Genomic DNA, 23,820 nt, shown 5'->3' on the forward strand with positions numbered 1-23,820 from the left:
ATGATCATAGACTCTTAACAAAAATATTAATTGGAATTAAATCACACTTCAGGCTAACAATCCGAAGTTAAATCATCCATTATCTTCAAAACGATTTCAGAGCTTGATTTCAAAATAATTTTCAGAGCTTGATTTCAGAAATAATGGAAATCGAGAAAAAGAAACAAAAAAAAACGAAGAGAGAAACACACATAAATTCTGAAAGAGAACGCAGATATAAACGCATGAAAGAGATCGCAGAGAGAAGGCATGAAAACGCAGAAGAAATTCGAAAAAAGAAACGAAATTCTTTCGAAAAAGGAAGTTATATATTCGCGCATTAATTGATTGAAAAATCTGTTAAGAGGCGCCTGTTAGGTGTAATTGAGTAACTAGACTTGTAAGACGTGTATAACAAAAACGCTTGTATATGAAAAATAATTCTTAAGTATTAAGTACTACTGTACTAAAATTTATTATTAGCGTGTTAAAATTTTAAAGAAGCCACCTCAGCAGCCAAAGCAAAAGATGTTTTCACCATAAGACTAGCCTAGTTTGGATAAACAATTTAATTAAGTTACTTTTTTTTGTAGCTGCATTCGGGTTCGAATATTGGTGTATGCACCGAGTTGAAAAGGAATCCTTTAGTATTGTGAGGAACCCTTTAGTATTGTGTGGGTGAGTGTGTTGTGTGCGTGTGTTGTGATACCTAGGATTGGGAGTTGTCCAATCCATTTGACAAAAAAAAGTTACTTTTGAAAAAATAGCTTAAACAATAAATGATTATATTAAAAGTAGTTTATAAATAAGTTATTTTGTGTTCAGATTTTTAGTTCTAAAAGCACTTATTTTATAGAAATGTAATAAAAAATAGGAGTATGAGAGAAGTTATTTTTTTTAACTTCTCTATAAGCTTCTAAATAGCTTCTTAGAAAGTTGCAATTTGATTTTGAAAATTGCACCAAATATTAATACTACTATTTTTCATAAGTCAAAAACTCAAAAAATTACTTTTAAAGTTTCCAAACGAACCCTAAAGAATATTAATTTAACTTTTAACTTTTTTTTATTACCGTTAATAAAAATATTTTCATTATTTATAGGGGTGACAAAGCAGCCGTCCTGCCCATCAAGTAAGACAGATTTTAAATACTAGTCTGTCCCGTTTTATGATGAGTAAGTGGGTCGGCGAGTTAGCCTGCTTAACTTTTTTTTTTAAAAAATTAATAAAACTAATATAAAAATTGATAATTAAAAAATTAAATAATTATAAATTTGTGTATTTTTTTTTCAAATATTTAACTTTAATAAAATTGTTTAAAATAATATCTGATAATAAAATTATCTTTATTTTAAGAAACAATTCACATAATTTGAGTATATTATTGTATTTTTTATATTAATCGATTTTAAATATTTATAATTTTTTATTTTAGTTTTAGAATCTATTGATTAAGGTTTAGATTTCGTGTTTAACATTTAGTATTTAAGATTTATAATTTGGGATTTAGGGTTAATTTTTATTGTTATAGGTTTGGAGTTTTGTTTGTTTCATAGTTACGGTTTAACAGCCCATTCTTTCACGGCCGATGTGACATTCTCTCTTTTGGATATAACTATTTATAAAAGTGTATAAGGCTATGTTGTAACGCCAATATCTATTGTGTTATATACTCTTCCATATCTTTCCCTAAGATCAACTTGCACAAATTCAGCTTACTCTGCCTCTTCATGTTTTGCTTCTTATTATATGTATCCTATTTTCTTTTGTATTTTATTGATTTTCTCTCCACAAGGCCTTTTATTTGGTATTATGAGAACAACAGTGAGAAGAATAAGCTAAATGCCAGAAACAATCCTCATTGTCATTCAAGAGTTTGGAATATATATCTCCGCTCACCAATCCCTCCAAGAATAAGCAGAACATCACAGGAACAGTCAGCTCGAAACATCTGATCCTAATAATAATGATAATATTTCGACAAATAAATATTAAAAAAAATACTGAAATAATATCCACTTGGTTCTATTTTTCCTAAGCCAAGCAGCTAAAGATATTTAGCCTTGCGCTTGAAGGCCAAAAATGTAAATCAAACCAGCGATATTCCGCGATCAGGGGGAGGAGGAGGAATAGAGCGTTTGATTCTGAGAGTGCCAAGAGAGAGAAGAGATGTAGCGAGGATGACGCCAAGCAGATCGGCGAGGGCGTCCTTCAGGGATGCTCCGGCGGATCGGAAGTAGCCCAGGTGATCGGCGGCTTCTTTAGCGGCGCCAGCCAGGAGAGAAGCCATGGATGCGAGGGGAATTGACTGGCGGCGAAGGAAAGGGTGTGGGGTGAGGGATGCGGCGCTGTGGAAGAGAAAAGTGAGCACGAAGCAGAACATGACATGGTAGGCCTTGTCCGCCGCCAACCACGGGTCTGCGTCTGCGTCCTCCATTGCATTCTTCTCTCTTCTTCTCGGTTTTTTTTTTTTAATTATACCGAATACTTTACAATTTACATCCGATTTTCCTTTGTATGTGTGATATAAAATAGGATTTAGTTAACATGACTTAAGAATACCGATAAGATTATATTAATAGAAGTAACGAAAATGTTAAAAAATAGAAGAATTTATTATATATTTAAAAATGTAAATTAAAATATATTATTAGATTATTAGACTAAAAAAATTAAAATAATAAATTAATGATTAAAAATATTAAAAACAAATAAATTATATTTGTTTTTGTATTTTTTTTAGAAATAATATTGATAAGATTAAATTAATAAAACTTTTGAATTTTTTATACATATAAAATATATGTCTTGAAAATTTAAAGTTTTTATATTTTTAATAAAAGAATTTTAATTTATAATCTTAGCCTATATTTGTAAGAATTTAAGATAAATGAGATCAATTTTATAAAACAGTAAAGAAAACATTTTTTTTGGGTGAAGCTAAAACATACATCCAATTTAACTAATGAGACATTTTTTTTGAATTTTATTTAATAATTTTTATTATTTTATTATATACATTAATAATAAATAATCCTGTTTGTTTTATTTTATTGAGAATTCTATAGTATCTATAATTTTGACTTGATAAATAGAGTAGCAACCCATTGGAAGTGGTACGTGGCGTTGGACTCTGAAAACAACCGTCCGTCGGACTCCACTCCCTTCCTTCTTCATTCTCCATGGAGGTCACCGCTTCGTGGGATTCCCTCCGCCAACAGGTTCCATTTCTTCACCTTCTATCCCCAATTTCCGTCTCTATCGAACATTTCACATGCCTATGCCTATCTATAATGAAATTTGGAGGCCACTATTCCGATTTAATTTCTTTTTTCTTTATTATATATTTCCTGCTGTTGGTGATTCGAATTATTGGATCAGTTTGTTGTGCTTGTGCCCTTTTTCTACTTATGTATGAGTTAGACCTGGCTTGGGTTCATAGAATAACTGCATCTCGAAGCTAATTCTATACGCATACGCTTGAGTGCTGACTGCTCCGGGAAGCTCCCCATCATGATTATGGAGTTACAAAATCTTATTCTTGTGCTTTGGACATGGATTGCTTTGCTGTTAGTTCTGATTTTCTGTTTACATTCATATTTGAATTTAAATTTCTCAGGAAATGAATTATGAAGATTTAAAAGGCTTCTGATGATTTTTTATGCTAGATTTAAGTTATTTGATTTCATAAATAGGAGAGACAGCATAGAAGCTAGCCTAATTTGGGCAAAAATGGTCTTTACTTAGAATCAAGGTATAGGACGCATTTCATTGCTTGTTCTGTTCACACCAATGCTCTCAAGGTATTGTTGTAAGTAGCAAAAGTTCTAATCATAGATGGTTCGTTCCTTTAGGTTATGTATTTTATCATATTGTTGTTTTGTATTCAAATTGCATTACTGATAGCACATTTATTGAATCGTTTGTTTTTCTTTCTGCAGGCAAGAAAGCTCCAAGCTCAGCTGGATGAGCAAATGAGTTTGTACCGCAAATTGGTGTCAGCAAACATTTCTACGAAATCTGATGCTGCTGAGAGTGATTTGGAGTCTTGGATTGAGCGGCTACTCAAACAACTCCAACAAGTAAACTCTCAGATGAAAGCCTGGGTGTCATCCGGTGGGTCAGAAATGGTTTCTCATACTCTAACTAGACACCAAGAAATTCTTCAAGATCTCACCCAGGTATTTTATAGCACAAGTTGAGTTTCCCCTATCATTCTCTGAGGCTGTGAGCTTGCTCCCAACAAAGGCTAACTACTTCACTTTCTAGGACTTGTATTGTTATGGGTTTATTATTTCTGCAACATAGTTTTATATATTCAACATCTGGTCTACTTCTCTTTCTGCTTTGTAATGATTCTGCTTGTATTTATTTCAATTCATGATTTTATTAAAGCTCGGGCCTGTCAGAAACCAACTTCTTCAAGATGTAATTTGGTTGCAGGAGTTTTATCGCCTCCAGTCTAGTCTTAGAGCTAAGCAAGAGCATGCTTCACTACTAGATGATTTTAGAGAGTTCGATCGGACAAGATTAGACCTGGAAGAGGGTGCAGGTTCTGAACAGCAAACCCTCCTAAAAGAGTATGCATCTATAAGCCGAAGCACCGGACAGGTCGGTGACATGAAACAATCGAATTGGTTCTCTGTTATAAAGTTCTGTTCTCGTCTTATCATGATCTAGCCAGTGGAGTGCTTTATATTTGAACTTAGATATTTCTCTCACAAAGTTTGTATGATATTTATGTCTGATTTATTTGCTCTTTCTTAATGGGGCTTTGTAAATAGCAACATATTGGTTATGTGCAAGCACAATAGGTTAGTATTAGGATATTGCTGGGGTGTTTAAACCAAACATGTTAACTCAGAACAGTTTTACTACGTCCACAACTTTTTTAATAGATATAGATTTCTGAGTTCTAAAGTATTTGATATGTCATTCCAATGCCTTGTTTAGTTTCCTTGCTTGGATCTGGGGTGTGTCTGTTTTGTTAAGGTGTCTGCTGTTTCCTTTTAAGTTCTATGGGAGTGGTCTCCATCTCGGATTTTCTTATTTTGAAGTGTTTTGCATATGGTTGTGGTACAGATGGACACTGTTATTTCTCAAGCACAAGCAACGATGGGTTCACTAGTCCACCAGCGCTCAACTTTTGGTGGAATCAATTCAAAGCTCAGCAATATGAGCAGTCGCCTCCCCACGGTATGATCCCTGTTTCTAAAGCCTTCACACTGAGTTGTTTTTGTTTTTGTCAGTTCATTGCTGTCTACTAGAACTAGGGTTTATGTGCCTGGTAGGATGTTGTTTGGAATTCTTCTGTTTAATGTATGCAGCATCACTTTTAATTATGTTGCAGGTAAATAACATCCTATCAGCAATAAGGAGAAAAAAATCAAGGGATACAATAATTCTTTCGCTTGTCATATCCGTGTGCACGTTCTTGATTTTAATATACTGGCTAACCAAATAAGGTCTCATGGGGTGGCTAGCAATGGGCATGCTCGTTGTTTTTCTTTTGGGGGACTCCATTGTATTAATTCATCTGATTTTAGGAGGTGCCTTCGGGCATTTCCTTTTAAAGATCAAGTTACTGATCAATTTTCATTATTTTGACATAAATAAATATATAATTTTCTGTTTCAAAGCTTAATAGAAGGAATGATCTATCACAATTCAAAAGGGACCTGTCTGAAGGGGCTTGATTTTAAGGTTACAGATTCAAAAGAATCTCAACTCTCAAGTAACAACAAAGCAGAAGCAGTTGAAGAAGCAATCTCACGTAATGACTCAGGGTCAGCATACTCGACTTGATTTGGGATAGAGATGTAAATGCCTTCAAATTTGCTAGGACAACTCCACGTTTGTTTTAGGCATATTCACACTCACAATCTGCATGGCATGTGCGTGTACAACATTACACAAAGAGTACCGCTAGGGAGACAATGAAGTATCTATACAATATATACAATGAAATTTTAATTTGGCCCATTTTAAAATAAAAATGAAAATAAATCATTATTTACCCTAATTGAAACCCTCAATTTCAAATTATCCCCCATTTACTTGTTATGACCGTCAATAACCCTCTCTCCCCACCCCTACCCACACCCCCCAAAATCCCACACTATCACTGCTCAACCTCCCCCGAACTCTCTCGCTGTCGTCTGCACCCGCAACCTGCCGCAGCTCGGACGAGAATTGCATCACCCACCTCCTTCTGTAGCGCCTAGCTTCCACACCTATACCCGGTCGCTGGAAGCAACCGCGGCGCACCGTTCTGGGCTGAACATCCCAGCCTTGCATCCCCTCGTGTCGTGGATCAGTCATCGGCGCCGACCCGAACAGCAGCACCCGGACCTGCTTCCCGCGCGTCATCTCTGCGTCAGCCTGCTGTCACGATCCTGCCTCCTGTGTCGGAGAGTTGATGCCGTGACCATTCGACAGTCCAGGGTCTCGTTAGTGTTAAAGCCCCCATCTCCGATCGTCTTCAATCATCTACGGTTAGTGGGTTAATTTTCTTTTTTCAGGATTCATCTTTCTGTTACTTCGTGTTCTAGACACAGTTTAGCCTACTGAGATGTTTGATTGTACATGGTGGAAAACGAATACATGCAATTTTAGTAAGTAGGAACATGATGAATAAGATGTTTGCTGAGATTGTTGAAATTGATTTAAGCATAGCCCGGAAAAGTTAGCAAAATTTAGGTAATCTGGTTCAAATAGCATAATATTTTTCCCTCACCTGGTTGTACTTTGCATGCAGCGTGACGTAAGCAAGCTGACCATTGTCTATCTGTAATTGACCCCTAATTAGATGGTTACTTTAGCAAGATATCGGATGGTTGGTTTTGATGATAGATCTTTTTCTTTTTCTGCATATATGCTGTTTGTTTGTGCTATTGGTGGTTGTATTGAATTTTAATTACGAATGTAACAATTGAATAAAAGTTCTTAATTTGTTAGATGTTTATTATCAATTAAAATGGATGTTCATTTTACTATGTATACAAATGGTTCGTTTATTCGAAAAGTGGATGTTATTTTACTTATAATATTGATCTTTTGCATTGATTTGCTGAATTTTGCATGTACATGCTCCATTAGTTTCTTTTGTTAAGTGGTTTGGGAGTAATGAAGAAGATTTGGATTAGACTTAGTTTATGTTTTCTTGAATTGAAGTTGGGTTTGAGTTAGGCTATTTAAACATGGTGCACAGATGAAATTTTGGTTAATTTGTTAGATGTTTAGTATCAACTAAAACGGATGTTCATTTTCTTTAGAATAAGTTAGTTGGCTGTAAAAGTGATTTGACTATCTCTTTGAGATTAAGGTACTATGTTCACTCTTAAAGTGAACAACAATTAAGTCACATAAACAGAACAAGAAATGATGTTTTTTCTCTCTCTTACAACTACTGGAAATCACAAGAGACAGCAAGGTATGATGCAACAATAAGATTGCTGTTGTATGACTTTGGTGGTCACAACCCAGAATTTGTAGTCCTGGGAACAGTCTTAGCACAAGGGGAAAGGTTGCATGACACTCACCAAACCACACAATTGCATAGATGCATGCACTGGGTTGCATGCTCAGTCTTGTCAATGAATGCATGAAATTTCATGATCGATCTACTGGTTTATAATGTCTAATCATGCATTCAAATGATGTAGTGATCCATTAGAAGGTTAAAGGTCTTCAATAGAAAATACCATGACATATAACATGTCTCATAATATGATATTTTGAATTAAGATAAGAAAAACAAGTTTAATTTACATATGTTTACAAGTGATACTGAGAATTCAAGATAAACCTGCCAACATTAAAGAAGTCCTTGAGTTCTTGATGAAATATCTTGAATTGCTCCACAAATGCTTGATTATATTCCCTTGGGTTCTTTGTGATTTTAGCAAGCATAGCTTCTGTTGCAACCAAATCTTCAGGACCACCATTTCGATGAAGCTTGTTTTGTATAGTGTGCTTAATTTGTAACTGCCAAAAAAGAGCATGAAACAGGCAATCTATCATACATTAAACTGAAATGGGATTACATACTTGAGGTACTGTGGAAAAACAACCTTGAGGTCATATGGGATGTCATTCCGGTGAGAAATATCTCTAATTCGAGTTAGAGGAGCAGATTCTTGAAGAGCTTAGCCTTGAAGAGCTTAATATTTGTTATCATGATGCAGCATTTCTTGAAGATTCTTCTTATGTTAACACATTTTTAAATCTTGATGACTAACTGTTGACTTTTTAGTATTTCTCTAAACTATAAATTATATATCTCATGTAAATGTTATGTAATAAAAAAAATTCTTTTAATTTTAAATTAAGGTTTTATTTATTTTTCAATTTAATATCAATGTTTACAAAAATTCTATTTTAATCTATACTTTCTAAACCATAAAACAAAAGAAACACGTGGAGCATGCGGATGCAAAAACCAGAAAATTAAGTAAAGGACAAATGGTATATCTAAAATAAATATTCACTTTAAAAAGAAAGGAACAATTCGTATAGACAGTAAAATGAACATCCACATTAGTTGATAAAAAATAACTAAGCAATTGATCAAAAATACCACTCGTGCATCATGTTTAAATGGCATAACTAAAACTCAGTTTAAATTCAATCAAATTAAACTAAATCTAATTCAACCCATATAATAGAAAAAACTTGCAGGCCATATGCAAACAAAACGCAGGAAATCAAGTAAAAGACAAATAATATACCCAAAATAACCATCTACTTTAGAATGGAAAGAACCATCTGCAATTATAATAAAATGAACATCCGACTTAGTTTAAGTAGCTAAAGAAAAATACAATTTAGTATTTGTTTCACAAATCAAAATGTCACATAACTCTGTTATAACTTAATCACTTATATATATATATCTAACTACAACAACTCAAAGCATACTTGAATTCAGTGAATGGTACACTAAATCCAATTCTACAATATGACCAAGTTCCGTCTCATCAGTTTCTAGCTCATTCACACCCGTCACTTCCACGATCTGCAATCAAACACAAACAAAAAAAAAAAAACCAACCAAAAGAATTAAGTGACATATGGTACTATGACATAAATATTAGCAATATAAACCACCAAGAAAATGACTAACTTAAACAGGATTAAGCATGTTAGTAAAATTTTAGTTTATAATAGGCATTATGCTCACTATTTTTTAACAAATGCTTCTAATCAGGCAAAATTATATTAAATTCACTCCAAATCACATACACATCTAAATTAGAATGAAAATAACTATGGACCTGCCTAATAAAATGAACATCCGGCCTATATTAAAACTACTTTACACTAAGAGTACATCAAAATTAAATTCTATAATATATATCTATGCTTCCCTTCATGAAAAAGAACCATTGGAGCTCCAAGCCATAGAAACAAAAACAGATTCATGGATATATACAAAGCACTATTCTCTCTAGAATATACATTATTTGTCGCCTATAACTTACATTTTCTGCATTTTATTTATGTCAATTTAGTTAGACCATAGTATAAGATCTTATCTATGAGTTAAGACATATTTAAAGACTATAACTCAAAGAAACCATCATAAAATAAAATTCTAAATAGAAGAAACTAGAAAAAAAGCACTTGTACTACCTTTCCAAGAGTGAAAGCAATGACTGCACAAGCAACACCAGTACCTACAATAATAATGTCATCACATTCTTCTGAGACTTCTGGTGGAGTTTATGTACCATTTACTGATATCTTTATACTTTGTGCATGTGTTGTTGCACTTGGAACACTGAATTTTCTCTTGTTTGATGCAGAACCGTACAAACAAGCACAAACACCAAACCAAAAGCTATGACACTTCCAAAAATGAACATATAATCTATTGCCAAGAATAAGAACAAGGGATTGGTGAAACTGCGAGACATAGTTTGGGAAATAACGAAGAAAGATTAATGAGAACTAAGAATGGTGATACACCATTTTTGTTCTATTGTTCCTGTGAGTCTTAACGTGTTATACTCTTTTTTTTTTAATATCTAAAAACTTGCTTCAACAATAAATGTATATCAATGCCACATAATTAAACAACAAATAGCAACAACAATAATAAATTAACCACATTAATATAAACACTCACACTGTTATGATTTAGTCCATCAACATCACAACTATGAAGAGCTACAAAAAATGTTATATATAATGATAATTGTAAATCAAAACTAGCATCATAGTGGTTGAAAACCAATTTTAATTGCTCAAAACTTCAAAGAACAAGTGATGATGCATGTGATTATTTATGTTCAAAACCAACATGAATAAACCATTTCATTCAAATCACTCAATAAAACATGGTATGCACTTCTTAAAAATATACCAACAATTGATAACATCTAAATTTTTAACCAAATTGGTATTTTGATAAAAAAAAAATCACAAACAAGTGCATAACAAAATTCAAGCTCAAACATCATTAGAAATCACATAAAACTGCACAATTGTAAATTATAATGCCTCATGAGAATAGAATTTAAGTCAAATGCTGGCCATACATAAGAATTAAACAAAAGATTTCATTTAGGCATTTCATCGAACATATGATGTGCATCATGTGTAAACAGAGCATTCAGTACAATAGAAGCAGCAATCAACCTATAAAATTCAGCTAGCAAACACATTCAATTTAGCAACAGATATTAACTAGCCATAAGTCTAATCTATATGCAGAAACCAAAATTAAAAGCAATGAAATAAATAAAATAGAAAGAACCGGGGACAAGGAAAGGGATGGAACCTGCGTCAATGAAGGAGAGAAAGAAGAACGGGGGCTGGTGTCGCAGCGAACACCAAGTGTGACGGAAACACTCTAATCGTGCGGGAGGACCGGTTGGGTAGCGCCGACTGCTCAAGTTGCAGCAGACTTCATGGAGGTTGGTTCTCTAGCGTCGGCGGTGGGACTCTCTTCAGTGGCTGCTTGGTCAAATTGGGAGAAGGAGTTTTTGCTAGGTCAAAAGGAGAGGGAGAGTTAGATGAAGGAGATAACAACAAAAGAAAAATCCTAATTTCATTCAAATTTAAAATTTGAAATAAATAATAATTAATTACTTTAATTATTATTTGATTTTAATTACAAAATTATCTTCATTGTAGACATTGTAGAGTAATTACATTGGCTCCACATACTTTTCCTTACACAAATTACTCAATTAGCGTACCTTAATCAGTTAATCCTCGACTTCATCGCCCGATCCACCAGAGGAAGTGGAACATTAAATAATTTCGAAGTACACATAATATAATATCTAGAGAAGGAATGAAGAAGATTCCAAACTTGAAAAGTGATAGTCAGATATATGGATCTCTTAATTTTTTTTTGAATTGTTATATTAAGTGTGATTTTTTTATTATATATTCTTTAAGTGAGATCAAAAGAAAATATGTAAAAAAAGTATTGAATAATAAGATATCACATCTGATAAAATAATAAAAATAATTGAGAAATATATTCTCTAGATATATCATGGCCTAATTTGCATCAGAGTACTTTAATTGATATTCTAGGATTGAGTTTAGATTTCCTACTAGGCTACTACTATAATTTTATTTATATTCTATCAATAAAAATTAAATACATATTAAAACTTAAGTAAATGTAATGAGGAGTATTAGGAGTTAGCAATCATTAATTAGCATCATTAGTGTTTTTAATGATATGGAATTTCATTCAATGATGTGAGATTACTCACTTTTCTTTTGCTAGTTAAGTACTAGTTAGATTTTAATAAAAGTGTTGATCCGTTGGACTTTCTCAAATGTAATTAGTACTTAGTAGGCCACGTTATCTCCTACCCGTGCCACTCTATTTTAGTACTTAGTGCACAATTAGGGGTAGCAAACGGGCCTAAACCCGCCGACTCGGCCTGCGTAACCCGCCAAAAAGACGGACTGGGCTGGAAAATTGGGATCGCCAAATAGTAGAAGCCCGTCTAACCCGCCCCGCTTAAACTGCTGACTTTGGCGGGGCGGGGCGGGCTTCCCCGCCGGGCTTAGAATTTTTTTAGCAAAGGGTATTTTTACAATTTTTTTTACCAAAACCCAACTTACAAGATAATGAAGATGAAAATTGAGTATTTTGGATTATATTTATTTTGTTTTTGAGACAATATTTATAATTATATTTTGGGTTATATTTATTTTGCTTTGGAAACAATATTTATAATTATGTTTTAGATGAAAACTTGGTTTATAATTATATTTATTAGATATTTATAATTACAAAGACTTTAATGTTTGTAAATATAAAAATTATAATTTGTTTATACTTTTAGAAATTATAATAGTTAAAAGTAAAAAATAGGAAAAATTTTTTTATACCTTTATATATATTATTTGATAGTTAAAAAAATAAAAAAAATAAAAAGAGGTTATTTGGCGCGCTAAGCCCGCCGTTAGACGGAGCGGGCTAGGATTATAAAACCGCTTCACTAGACGGGCCGGGTCAGGCCAGCCCACCAAATGACAGGTTTCTGGCGGGGCGGGACGGGACGGGCTTCCCAATTTACCACCCCTATGCACAATATACATTAGTTAAACTTTATTTTAGTACGTAAAATTTCTCCTATTAAAGAAGAATATAATAATATAAAAAATAGATCTTCATTTTTTTTATACTTAAGAGTAAAGTGTGATCTCTCATTTTTTATTTTATAAGTGGGACCAAAACTAAATAAAAGAGAAAGAACAATGAAAAATAAGATTAAATACTAAACACCATCCAATTTTTTTTTTCATTTGAGAAGATCCACTCCCATAATAATATAATATAAGATGCTGAGTTGTAACTATTTGCCTAAATCATAATAATACAACAGAGAAGTGAGTAGTTGAACCGTAATTTAGGTCCAAGCTAAGTTAGAGGGCATGTTCTGGCCGTTAATGCACAACTGATGGATCTATATATTAAAAGTTGAGTTTATTAAGTTATAACAGATTAAATAAAACACCGTTGTGACTTAACAGAGACTCAGCAGCAGCACCGGCCGCCGGTACAAGAACCTCTAAAACATTCAGAAACCCATACACAGACAATTGGGAAAGGGAAATGCAATAACTTTTAGATCGAAAGAGGCGTATCAGAATGGGTTGGAGGAAGGGCCGCCGGCGGAAGAAAAGGAGTTCAGGATGTGAGCCGGTGTATCTGAACGTTTACGATGTTTCCCCCACGAACGGCTACTCCTACTGGCTCGGCCTCGGAGTGTACCATTCCGGGGTGGAAGGTTTCTTCCATGCATGCATGCATCTACTTCATCATTTCTCCATAATAATTAAGAATATATATAACGTTGACGTTGTTGTTACAGTTTACGGCGTTGAGTATGCTTTCGGGGCTCACGAGAGTTCGTGGTCGGGGATATTCGAAGGAGAACCGAAGAAGTGCGAAGGATTCAAGTTCAGGAAGAGGGTGATGATAGGGAAGACGGGGATGGGAGAGAGTGAGGTGAAGGCAGTGATGGAGGAGCTTGGCGGAGAGTACAGAGGGAATGCATACAATTTGATAAGCAAGAACTGCAACCATTTCTCCAACGCAGCCTCTCGCAGGCTCACCGGAAAATCTATTCCCGCTTGGGTGAATCGCCTTGCCAAATTCGGTATGCACGTAATAAGCTCTCTCTTACTTATTAATTAGCTGATGATGATCGATGATGATATAATTTGGATTGCAGGGATGTGTTGCAAATGTGTTGTGCCGCCGGTGAGATTGGATGCAACCATGGCCAATACTCACCGCACCATTAATTGCGACAACATGCCAACCTGCCAATTGCCCGCCTACAGGGAAACACTAGAACCGCACCAATATAAATAGAATGCACCTTTTTCATCTCTTCTTCTAAATCCTCTATATCACATGCACCTCTTTCAATTTTCTCTAAGTCTATATTTTGGAACTATAGAGCATCTCAAAATTATATAATAGAATACTATTCTTTATTTTGACAATCTTGTCAAGTAAATAAATAATTGGTTTATCAAAGTCGGCTTAGTTCATCTATAAAAATCATTTATACCAATAAATGAAAGAATTTATTTGCTTAAAAATAATATAATTATATTAGACAATAAAATATAAAATAAAAATATTGTTATTTTTTAAAATATATTAAAAAATATTTTTATTATTTTTATTATTTGTATTTTTTTATTATTAATACTTTACATATATATAATTATATTTTAATATCTTTACAATTATACTTATTTCAACATGTTATTGGTTGTTGTTTTTGTAATAACTAAAAAGTTAAACATTAAAAATTTTGTTTATTAACTATAATGTAATGTTATTATGCAATTGTGAAAGAAATATGATAAACAAATTTAAACATTTGTTACATATACCACATAAAAAAATTTAATTCACCGACTAAAATAAATACAAAAATGAAAAGAACAAATAAATGTAGCTTTATATAATTCTAATATTAAAAATTTTAATGGTGTAAAATTATATCTAATGGTATAAGATTATTTACTTTTTTTCTGATTAAATACTGGCCAAATTTTAATAAAAGTACTGCCTCTAGACTTTTTCAAACATTTATACCAATAAATATATATATAAGAATTTATTTGCTTAAAAATAATATAATTATATTAGATGATAAAGTACAAATAAAAATACTTATTATATTTTTAAAATATATTTATGAAAAAAAAACATTCTTATTATTTTTATTATTTATATTTTTTATTATCAGTATTTTATTTATATATATATATTTTAATATCTTTGCAATTATATTTAATTTCAACATGTTATTAGTTGTTTTTGTAATAATTAAAAAGTTAAACATTAACAACTTTATTTACTAATTTTTAACTATAATATAATGTAATTATTATGCAATTGTGACAAAAAATATGACGAATAAATTTAAACATTCATTATGGATACCACATAAAAAAAACTTAGTCCAATCGACTAAAATAAATACAAATAAATGTAATTTTGTATAACTAATATTAAAATTTTTTATATTATAAAATTTTTTAAATAAAAATACATCAAATTTAATGTTAATTTATATATATATTTTAATTACTTTTTAAACAATATAATATACTTATTAAAATATACCATATACTATTATGCACATTATGTGGATCTCAGTTAGTTACGTTAACATAAAAATTTAATCTAAAAATTGAAAGGTCAGATTAAATCCAAGTAAAATTAGAGAGATATATTAAAATTTTACTTCATTTAATGAATATTGGATCCATCTCAATTTTGGGTTCGTCATATCATCATCTCTATCAGCTGTAGAATGGTAGGACACCTGTGTTTGGAGAAATGTAGTATTATTATTAATTAGAAACAAAGATTGGATTATACATTCTCATTGACATGTTATTATTTTGTGCAGTAGTGATGCAATAATAATACAGTAATAGTAAGATGAAAGATGGTATAGGTGGAATAAGAATAAGAATGTGACGCAGAAGATGGAGAGAAGCGGAAGACCGGGGCAAAAGGGAAGCACGAGACCCGCTGCTTCGCTCTTTGTTTATTATTTTTGTTAAAGTGAGACAGCGAAGTTTGTTAGTGAACGAGTGGGAATGAGTGATTTTAGTGTGATTTTGGAGAGAGAATTCAAATCATGCATGCACCAATTGACACCAAGTGTGTGAATAATCCAATCTCTCAGCTGCTAATTATAATTTTTCACTTGTTTTCCCTTATTATATAATCTCATGTGCTCGTCTTTTTCTTAATCACTAATAAAGCTTCTTCTCTCTCTGCTCTCCTCTTTGCTTTTCACTTTCAACTTAATAACCAATAAGCAATAAACAATAAGCAATAAGCAATAAGCAATAAAGAATAAGATGACGAGCCTCGAAGACATCAAGAAGGAGACTGTTGATCTTGTTAGTTCTTTTCCTTTCTTCCTCTAATATTCTTGTTTCTCTAGGTATGTATATCATTAATGTGTGTGTGTGCAGGAGCGGATTCCTGTTGAAGAAGTGTTCCGAGAATTGAACTGTACAAAGGATGGACTCAGCTCTGAGGAAGGCCAAAAGAGATTGGAAGTTTTTGGCCCAAACAAGTTGGAAGAAAAGAAGGCAATAATCCATCAAACTCATTCATTCTTTTCTAGATAATTGTATGTTATGTTTTTGTGTGAGTAATTGCATCAACCATAACTAGCTTGCCATGTTGTTGTGGCAAACAGGAGAGCAAGGTGCTCAAGTTCTTGGGCTTCATGTGGAATCCTCTTTCATGGGTGATGGAACTAGCTGCCATCATGGCCATTGCATTAGCAAATGGAGGGGTACGTTTTGCGTGCTCTACTACATTCCGTAACGTACGATATCCTAATTTGACCTTCTCTAATCATGTTTAATTTCTTCCACAAATACGCAGAATGAGCCACCGGATTGGCAAGATTTTGTGGGTATAGTAGTGCTGTTAATCATAAACTCCACCATCAGTTTTATAGAAGAGAATAATGCAGGAAATGCTGCAGCAGCACTCATGGCAGGTCTTGCCCCTAAAACGAAGGTATAAGAAGAAAACAAAGACAGATGTGAAGAATGATGATGGTTGTTGGTTGGGTATTATATTTAAAGGGGTTGGTTATGTTGACAGGTTCTGAGAGATGGAAGGTGGAGTGAGCAAGATGCTGCTATATTGGTGCCAGGAGACATAATAAGCATCAAATTGGGAGACATCGTCCCAGCTGATGCCCGTCTATTGGAAGGAGATCCCCTCAAGATAGATCAATCCGCACTCACCGGTGAGTCCTTGCCTGTAACTAGGTGCTCCGGCGATGAAGTCTTCTCCGGTTCCACAGTAAAACAGGGAGAGATTGAGGCCATTGTGATTGCCACCGGAGTCCACACCTTCTTCGGTAAGGCTGCTCACCTTGTGGATAGCACTAACCAAGTTGGCCACTTCCAACAGGTACGCTACAGTCTTCTCTTCATCTCTCCAATCACTGACTAGTTCATTTCATTTCATTGAGGTGATGATGCTTGAGTTGTGAATCAAATGATCAGGTGTTGACAGCCATTGGTAACTTCTGCATTTGCTCTATTGCCCTGGGAATGATCGTAGAGATTATAGTCATGTATCCCATTCAGCACCGCAGGTACAGGAGCGGAATTGACAATTTGTTAGTGCTTCTCATTGGAGGAATTCCCATTGCCATGCCAACGGTCTTGTCTGTAACCATGGCTATCGGTTCCCATCGCCTATCGGAACAAGGTGCTATCACTAAGAGGATGACAGCCATTGAGGAGATGGCCGGCATGGATGTTTTGTGCAGTGACAAAACTGGCACCCTAACATTGAACAAACTCACCGTCGATACCAACTTGATTGAGGTCTTCTCCAAAGATACCGATAAGAACACTGTAATTCTTCTTGGAGCTAGGGCCTCCAGGGTTGAAAACCAAGATGCTATTGATGCTTGCATTGTAGGAATGTTGGGTGATCCAAAGGAGGTTTGTAATCCTTCCCTCAGATACATACATAGATTGATTTACTTGTCTTTAATTAATAAACTAGTATTGTGTGAATAAAACAGGCTAGAGAGGGCATTCAAGAGGTGCATTTCCTTCCCTTCAATCCAGTGGATAAGCGTACAGCCATAACATACATTGACGCTGAGGGTAACTGGCACCGAGTAAGCAAAGGGGCACCAGAGCAGGTACGTACATGCATGAATTATGAACACATCTCCTTTAATTCAGCGGAATGTCCTTAACATAGAAATTGTGTTGCTAGATTATTGAACTCTGCAACCTCCGTGAAGATGTGGCAAAGAAGGCCCATTCCATTATTGATAAGTTTGCTGACCGCGGCCTCCGCTCCCTTGCTGTAGGCAAACAAGTGAGTAGTTTCTTACATTACATTACATGACATGCGAGTGAGTGTTTGAAGATGCATCTGATGATGAAGAATTGATTGCAGGCAGTACCAGAGAAGAACAAGGACAGCCCAGGAGGACCATGGGAATTTGTAGGGTTGTTGCCTCTGTTTGACCCACCCAGGCATGACAGCGCAGAGACCATCAGGCGTGCACTCGAGTTGGGAGTGAATGTTAAGATGATCACCGGTGACCAGTTGGCCATTGGTAAGGAGACTGGTCGCAGGCTTGGCATGGGAAGTAACATGTACCCCTCTTCCTCCCTCCTTGGTCAGCACAAAGATGATTCCATTGTTGGCCTTCCTGTTGATGAGCTTATTGAGAAGGCTGATGGCTTTGCTGGCGTCTTCCCTGGTAACTTATTATTACATTCATTCTATACACACACATTTCTTGATTGATTTTGATGTGAATATGATAATTGTAGAGCACAAGTATGAGATTGTAAAGAGACTCCAGGACAGGAAGCACATTTGTGGGATGACTGGGGATGGTGTGAATGATGCTCCTGCCTTGAAAAGAGCAGACATCGGAATTGCAGTGGCTGATGCAACCGATGCGGCGCGAAGTGCCTCCGACATAGTGCTCACAGAACCAGGGTTGAGTGTGATTGTGAGTGCAGTTCTGACCAGCAGAGCCATCTTCCAGAGAATGAAGAACTACACCATATATGCTGTTTCCATAACAATTCGGATCGTGTTGGGCTTCATGCTGCTTGCTCTCATCTGGAAATTCGATTTCTCGCCTTTTATGGTTTTGATCATTGCTGTACTAAACGATGGCACCATCATGACCATTTCCAAGGATAGGGTGAAGCCATCTCCCGTACCAGACTCATGGAAGCTTAAGGAGATTTTCGCCACAGGCGTGGTGCTTGGTACCTACCTAGCCGTTATGACAGTTATTTTCTATTGGGCTGCTCATGCATCCGATTTCTTCTCGGTAAGATGGAAAAAAAAAGTAGCAAAAACAAGAAAGCAGAGCAAACTTGTTTGGGAAATAACATAAATTTTGTACAATGGCAGGACAATTTTGGTGTGAGATCCATTAGGAACAACGAACGCGAGCTGATAGCAGCAGTGTACCTTCAAGTGAGTATTGTGAGTCAGGCTCTGATCTTCGTGACTCGATCGAGGAGCTGGTCTTACGTTGAACGCCCCGGCGTCTTGCTTGTTGTTGCCTTCCTCATTGCACAGCTGGTGAGTTGGTTATTAAATTAGTCTTTCCATTTGCATGTATATGTATTGATTGCTTGGTTGATTTTATCATCAGATTGCGACCATCATAGCTGTGTATGCACACTGGGATTTTGCGAGGATTGAAGGGATTGGATGGGGCTGGGCTGGTGTCATTTGGCTTTACAGCATTGTTTTCTACATTCCATTGGATATCCTTAAATTCATCATCCGATATGCTTTGACCGGCAAGGCTTGGGATAACATCACTGAGAGCAGGGTAAGTACCGTACCTAACAACTCCACTACTCTCACTCAATTACTTAATTGATTATTGAACCTTGCAACGGCAATGAAATTTGCAGGTTGCTTTCACCTCCAAGAAGGACTACGGAAGGGGAGAGAGAGAGGCACAGTGGGCCACAGCACAACGCACACTTCATGGCCTCAATCCTCCTGAAACAGATCAAATACTGAATGACAAGAACAACTTCAGGGAGCTGTCCGAACTCGCAGAACAGGCAAGAAAGCGTGCTGAAGTTGCCAGGTTGAGGGAGCTCCACACACTCAAGGGCCACGTGGAGTCTGTTGTCAAACTCAAGGGGCTTGACATTGAAACTATTCAGCAGCATTACACTGTTTGAGTGCCATCATAGATTTAGCAAAGAGAAATTAGATGAATAGAAAGCTCCTTGTGTTCTTGATATGCAAGGGCCTTAGAATAATCCAACACTTCGAGATTGTGCATCACAGTCCAAGGTTGGCTCACAAGTTTTTTAGTACTAGTCCCCATGAGCTGTTGTTTCCTTTCATGTTCCATCATGATTGCTTCCCTTTCTCCTTTGCGCTTTTCGCATTGATACGGATTCCCTATTTAGCACTAGTAATATGTATTCTTCTCACTCCATCACAATAAAGTTACTTAGCACAAATTACTGAGCTTCCTCTCTCTCTCTCTCTCTCTCTGTTCATGCTTTCGATTATTATTATCTTATAAAGATTAATTACATGAAATCTTTTAAGATAAATTAAATATATACATCATAAGGTGTAGCTTGATAGTAACTGACCAAGTCCCTTAATTATGTAGTTGAGAGTATAATCCATAGAAAAACGCATGAAGCACTTTAATTTATTGCCAATCATTTATTTAATAAACATCGTAGAAAAACGATTTATTACAACTAGGTTTAGACCAGCGCAACATGCATATACAATTTATAAAATATATAAATTAATTAGTTTAAAATATTAATTATTTTTACATAAATTAGAGTTAAAAAAAGTATAAAAATATTTAATTTAATTTTATTCGTTTGACTTTATATAATCATCTTTATTTTTGTTATTTTAAGTAGTAATTTTGTTTAATTTATTATTGTTTTGAATTTTTTAGATTATATTTAAATACTATAGTACAAAAATAAAAATATTAGATAAAAACAAATATGAATATAATATAATTTCAATACTTGAAATTAATATTTAATTTTTTTTATGAATTATAATAATATTATATATTTTTAATAATATTATTACAACTAAATGATATTAAAAAATATAAATTATTAAAAGAGAAAAAAATAAAATATAAGTAAAACGGATAATATATAAATAATTATTACAATTAACAAAATAATTTAAAAAATCATATATTTTAATGTTTTAAAAAATTTATCATCTAATAAGCATATTTAGCAAACAAACAAAATATGGCCATTAATCAAATTATTTAAATACTTATGAAAAATATTAATAAGAATAAAAGGGAGAAAAAATATGAGAGATATCATTATTCTAGTGTTTAGAGACCATCCAATAATACATATGTTTAGTAAATTTAAAAAAATTATAGTCATTGACTAAAATCTTAAAATACTTGTTAAAAACATGCGTAAGAATTAAGTAATAGAATAAAAAGCACGAGATTATATAAAATAAAAATAATAACAAAAATATATAATAAATATTAATTTATATAATAAATATAAAAACTAATACGAAAGAAAATATTAAATTAGATTTTCTTATTCAACTTATATTTATTAAAAAAATAATATTAACATTAGAGATATAAAATAATATACACAAAAATAAAAAATATAAATATACAAAAATATAAAATATCTAAAAAGTAAGTATTATAAAAGATAAAAAGAAAAAAAATCAATCTCATAAATTATGATACAAAGAAAACTATGAAGTGGTATAATAAAAAAATTTTAAATGTTCAAAAATAATTGTCAATTTATTGTGATTCTGTAATCTGCAGAACTCTAAAACTGCTACTTGCCACGCACCCATATATGTGTCAGTAGTTTACAGAATTATTGTGATTCTGTAATCTGCAGAACTCTAAAACTGCTACTTGCCACGCACCCATATATGTGTCAGTAGTTTACAGAATTTTCTGAAACTGCTTTGTCAGTTCGACCGATATATTATCGAAGGTGAAGGTTGTGAAATTTTTTCTTTTTTTTAAATTGGTATGTGTAAATTCTCAGCTTCTTAGTTTGCAGGTTAATTTGAAGGATTTTAATTTCAGATTAGCTGCTAAAGTGGTAAAGATGAATTTTGACAGGGCATCTATAACACACTTCCTTACAAAAGGTGACACCTGTGACTGTGAGAAGAGCGCGTCCTCCTAAGTCTCCACGTACACATGCTTATTACTTACCACGCAGCCATACATGTGTCTGTGGTCTGAAGCTGCTACTTGCCACGCAGCCATATATGTGTCTAGTCTGTAGACTCTGAAACTGCTTCCTCAGTTGCGATCTAAGGTAAAGGTTATGAAATTTTCTCTTTTTCTCAAATTGGTATGTGCAAATTCTCAGCTTCTTAGTTTCCAGGTTAATTTGGAGGATTCTGATTTCAGATTAGCTGCTAAAGTGGTAAAGATGGATTCTGATAAAGGCATCTTGGAACATACTCCCTTGCAAAAGGGAGATACCTGTGACTTTGAGAAGAACGCGTCCTCCCAGTCTCCACATGGACAAGGTACACATTCTCTTTTAGGACTTTAAATTTGAAATAGGTTCTCTTCATCTTTGTGCTTCTGTGGACTTTTTTTGGGTTACTCAAAATTGCTAACCTTTGAATTACTAACTCAGTTCATTATTTATTGAATAAAAAATGGAATTGCTGTGGTTCTAGGTATGAATAAAAAACCTGCGAGATCAAATTTGTACGAGATCTGTGCTGCAAACCATTGGAAGCCCCCTCTATTTGAATGTTACAAAAAGGATGGTCCATGCCATCAGATAATGTAATTCTTCCTGCTATGATATAGTACACGTACTCTCACACAATAATTCTGTATTTTAGTGTTTAATGATACTCGCTGGGTTTATTACTTTTCATTTTTGTTTACAAGATTTATTCTCTTTCATATAGTTATCCAGCTGATATGTACATTCAACTTCCAAGCAGTTGTAACAAAATTTGCCTTCATTAGTCTTTGTTGGGCAAGTTGTTTCATGATTGCTTGATCATGCATCATTTTAATAATTCGTGCCTTGTGGCTTTATCATGATATTCTAATATTCAACCTATTCTATTTTATTGCCTCTGTTTGTCGGACACAAATGCAAGGAAATAGAAGTAAGTGCATCATAACAATATTTTTTGTTATTTTCATTGACAAGATATCTTTTACAGGTTTACCTTCAAGGTTACTATTGAGATAGAAGATGCATCGAGGAACATTATAGAGTGCTATGGTGCCCCTCAACGAAAAAAGAAAATAGCTGCAGACCATGCAGCTGAGGGAGCTTTGTGGTACCTAAAGAATATAGGCTACGGGATGAAGAACAAATAAAGCAATATATTATTGGATATCATCAACACTCATGGCTTCGCATGCCCCAAAATTTAATTCACTCTTCGGTGATGCTCTCTAGACTCGGTTGCCAAATCTCAGAAGACCATGCTTTCTTAGGAGATCCCCTACAGTCATTTCCTGTCGAATCTTGCATCTTTCTGCTAGTTAGCGTGTTGTCACATGATAAACCACCACTCTTGTACTCAACATATGTATTTGAATTTCTTATAGCTGATACAATTTGCGGCTTTTCGCTTTTGTTTCGAGAATCTTGTTTGCATCTAGATTTATTTGAATTATTATTATTCCTGAAGATACAACACATATGGATCATGCCATCATCTTCCTCATCTCTGCTGAACTGTTTATTTCTAGCTTCTCCAATTGAGGAACTGATGCTTATGTCACGAGCTGGAGAAGGAGAGTGCCTAGGAGAAAGCCTTTGAAGTTTTCTTATTGTGCTCATCGGTACCACATAGTACTTGTGTCCAACAACGAGCACTGTGTCTGGTGCAACAATTGCCCATGGTTGCTGGAACACATGTGGATATGCAATGCAGCATCTTGGGTTACGGCTCATAATCTCGGCTGCAGTGACAGGTCTGTCGTGAAGTTCAGTGTGACCGCCAGGATGGACAATCCGAAGAAGCCTAGTCTTTGAATTATTAGCACAATTCCAGCATGAAACTGGCATGGTTTTGCCATATCTTTGGACCATAGAGCGGGGCGGGGGAGGTGTTTGAGTGGAAACAAGCTGTTATAGACTTGTTGGAAAGATTTAAGTAGTATAAATAAATAACTCATCATAGTCAACCAAAAAAATAGAGAGACACATCAACAAGTTTGATTTTGTCATCACTCATCAGCAAGTTTATATGCTTTCCCCTTCTTAGCTGTTTATGATTTCATTCATTGATATTA

The 23,820-nt window shown here is 34.3% G+C and overlaps 5 protein-coding genes and 1 long non-coding RNA gene across 6 annotated transcripts; 4 read left to right on the forward strand and 2 right to left on the reverse strand.

The window, feature by feature from the left end:
* Positions 1–1,823: 1,823 nt before the first annotated feature.
* Positions 1,824–2,417, reverse strand: LOC112773093 (uncharacterized). Its single transcript, XM_025818135.2, has one exon. The coding sequence runs from the start codon at positions 2,415–2,417 to the stop codon at positions 2,070–2,072; it is 348 nt and encodes a 115-aa protein (XP_025673920.1). The 3' UTR covers positions 1,824–2,069.
* Positions 2,418–2,555: 138 nt separating this feature from the next.
* LOC112772471 (Golgi SNAP receptor complex member 1-1-like) lies at positions 2,556–5,618 on the forward strand. The gene is made up of 5 exons (XM_025817423.3): positions 2,556–3,201; positions 3,922–4,161; positions 4,424–4,591; positions 5,063–5,176; positions 5,331–5,618. Exons 1-5 carry the CDS (start codon positions 3,163–3,165, stop codon positions 5,442–5,444), a joined length of 675 nt encoding a protein of 224 aa, XP_025673208.1. The 5' UTR covers positions 2,556–3,162; the 3' UTR covers positions 5,445–5,618.
* Positions 5,619–8,706: 3,088 nt separating this feature from the next.
* LOC112772028 (uncharacterized) lies at positions 8,707–10,999 on the reverse strand. The gene is made up of 3 exons (XR_003187309.3): positions 10,764–10,999; positions 9,614–9,657; positions 8,707–8,996 (listed from the first exon to the last, which is right to left on the reverse strand). It is a non-coding gene; the product is annotated as an uncharacterized lncRNA (long non-coding RNA).
* A 1,957-nt stretch (positions 11,000–12,956) lies between these two features.
* On the forward strand, positions 12,957–13,835 carry LOC112772243 (deSI-like protein At4g17486). The gene is made up of 3 exons (XM_029295214.2): positions 12,957–13,245; positions 13,330–13,617; positions 13,693–13,835. The coding sequence occupies exons 1-3, from the start codon at positions 13,107–13,109 to the stop codon at positions 13,833–13,835; spliced, it is 570 nt and encodes a 189-aa protein (XP_029151047.1). The 5' UTR covers positions 12,957–13,106.
* A 1,903-nt stretch (positions 13,836–15,738) lies between these two features.
* On the forward strand, positions 15,739–20,008 carry LOC112772481 (ATPase 9, plasma membrane-type). Its single transcript, XM_029295332.2, has 13 exons — positions 15,739–15,898; positions 15,974–16,093; positions 16,204–16,302; positions 16,395–16,532; positions 16,620–16,934; positions 17,030–17,476; positions 17,560–17,682; positions 17,760–17,864; positions 17,946–18,255; positions 18,329–18,843; positions 18,927–19,100; positions 19,174–19,356; positions 19,442–20,008. The coding sequence occupies exons 1-13, from the start codon at positions 15,857–15,859 to the stop codon at positions 19,718–19,720; spliced, it is 2,850 nt and encodes a 949-aa protein (XP_029151165.2). The 5' UTR covers positions 15,739–15,856; the 3' UTR covers positions 19,721–20,008.
* A 1,857-nt stretch (positions 20,009–21,865) lies between these two features.
* On the forward strand, positions 21,866–23,168 carry LOC112771738 (endoribonuclease Dicer homolog 4). The gene is made up of 3 exons (XM_025816548.2): positions 21,866–22,076; positions 22,233–22,344; positions 22,737–23,168. Exons 1-3 carry the CDS (start codon positions 21,869–21,871, stop codon positions 22,894–22,896), a joined length of 480 nt encoding a protein of 159 aa, XP_025672333.1. The 5' UTR covers positions 21,866–21,868; the 3' UTR covers positions 22,897–23,168.
* Positions 23,169–23,820: the final 652 nt, after the last annotated feature.

The sequence above is a fragment of the Arachis hypogaea genome, chromosome 18, assembly GCF_003086295.3.
Source record: "Arachis hypogaea cultivar Tifrunner chromosome 18, arahy.Tifrunner.gnm2.J5K5, whole genome shotgun sequence".
Taxonomy (NCBI): domain Eukaryota; kingdom Viridiplantae; phylum Streptophyta; class Magnoliopsida; order Fabales; family Fabaceae; genus Arachis; species Arachis hypogaea.

Bases quoted from the DNA above. Each gene is read 5' to 3' on its own strand.
- LOC112772243 (XM_029295214.2), top strand. From the start codon at position 13,107: ATGGGTTGGAGGAAGGGCCGCCGGCGGAAGAAAAGGAGTTCAGGATGT. The intron at 13,246-13,329 runs GTTTCTTCCATG...TTGTTGTTACAG, and splicing joins GTACCATTCCGGGGTGGAAG to TTTACGGCGTTGAGTATGCT. The intron at 13,618-13,692 runs GTATGCACGTAA...TTTGGATTGCAG, and splicing joins GAATCGCCTTGCCAAATTCG to GGATGTGTTGCAAATGTGTT.
- LOC112772481 (XM_029295332.2), top strand. From the start codon at position 15,857: ATGACGAGCCTCGAAGACATCAAGAAGGAGACTGTTGATCTT. The intron at 16,533-16,619 runs GTATAAGAAGAA...TTATGTTGACAG, and splicing joins GTCTTGCCCCTAAAACGAAG to GTTCTGAGAGATGGAAGGTG. The intron at 18,256-18,328 runs GTAACTTATTAT...TGATAATTGTAG, and splicing joins CTTTGCTGGCGTCTTCCCTG to AGCACAAGTATGAGATTGTA.
- LOC112773093 (XM_025818135.2), bottom strand. From the start codon at position 2,417: ATGGAGGACGCAGACGCAGACCCGTGGTTGGCGGCGGACAAGGCCTAC.
- LOC112772471 (XM_025817423.3), top strand. From the start codon at position 3,163: ATGGAGGTCACCGCTTCGTGGGATTCCCTCCGCCAACAG. The intron at 4,162-4,423 runs GTATTTTATAGC...ATTTGGTTGCAG, and splicing joins TTCTTCAAGATCTCACCCAG to GAGTTTTATCGCCTCCAGTC. The intron at 5,177-5,330 runs GTATGATCCCTG...ATTATGTTGCAG, and splicing joins TGAGCAGTCGCCTCCCCACG to GTAAATAACATCCTATCAGC.
- LOC112771738 (XM_025816548.2), top strand. From the start codon at position 21,869: ATGAAATTTTCTCTTTTTCTCAAATTGGTATGTGCAAATTCTCAGCTT. The intron at 22,077-22,232 runs GTACACATTCTC...CTGTGGTTCTAG, and splicing joins CCAGTCTCCACATGGACAAG to GTATGAATAAAAAACCTGCG. The intron at 22,345-22,736 runs GTAATTCTTCCT...TATCTTTTACAG, and splicing joins GGTCCATGCCATCAGATAAT to GTTTACCTTCAAGGTTACTA.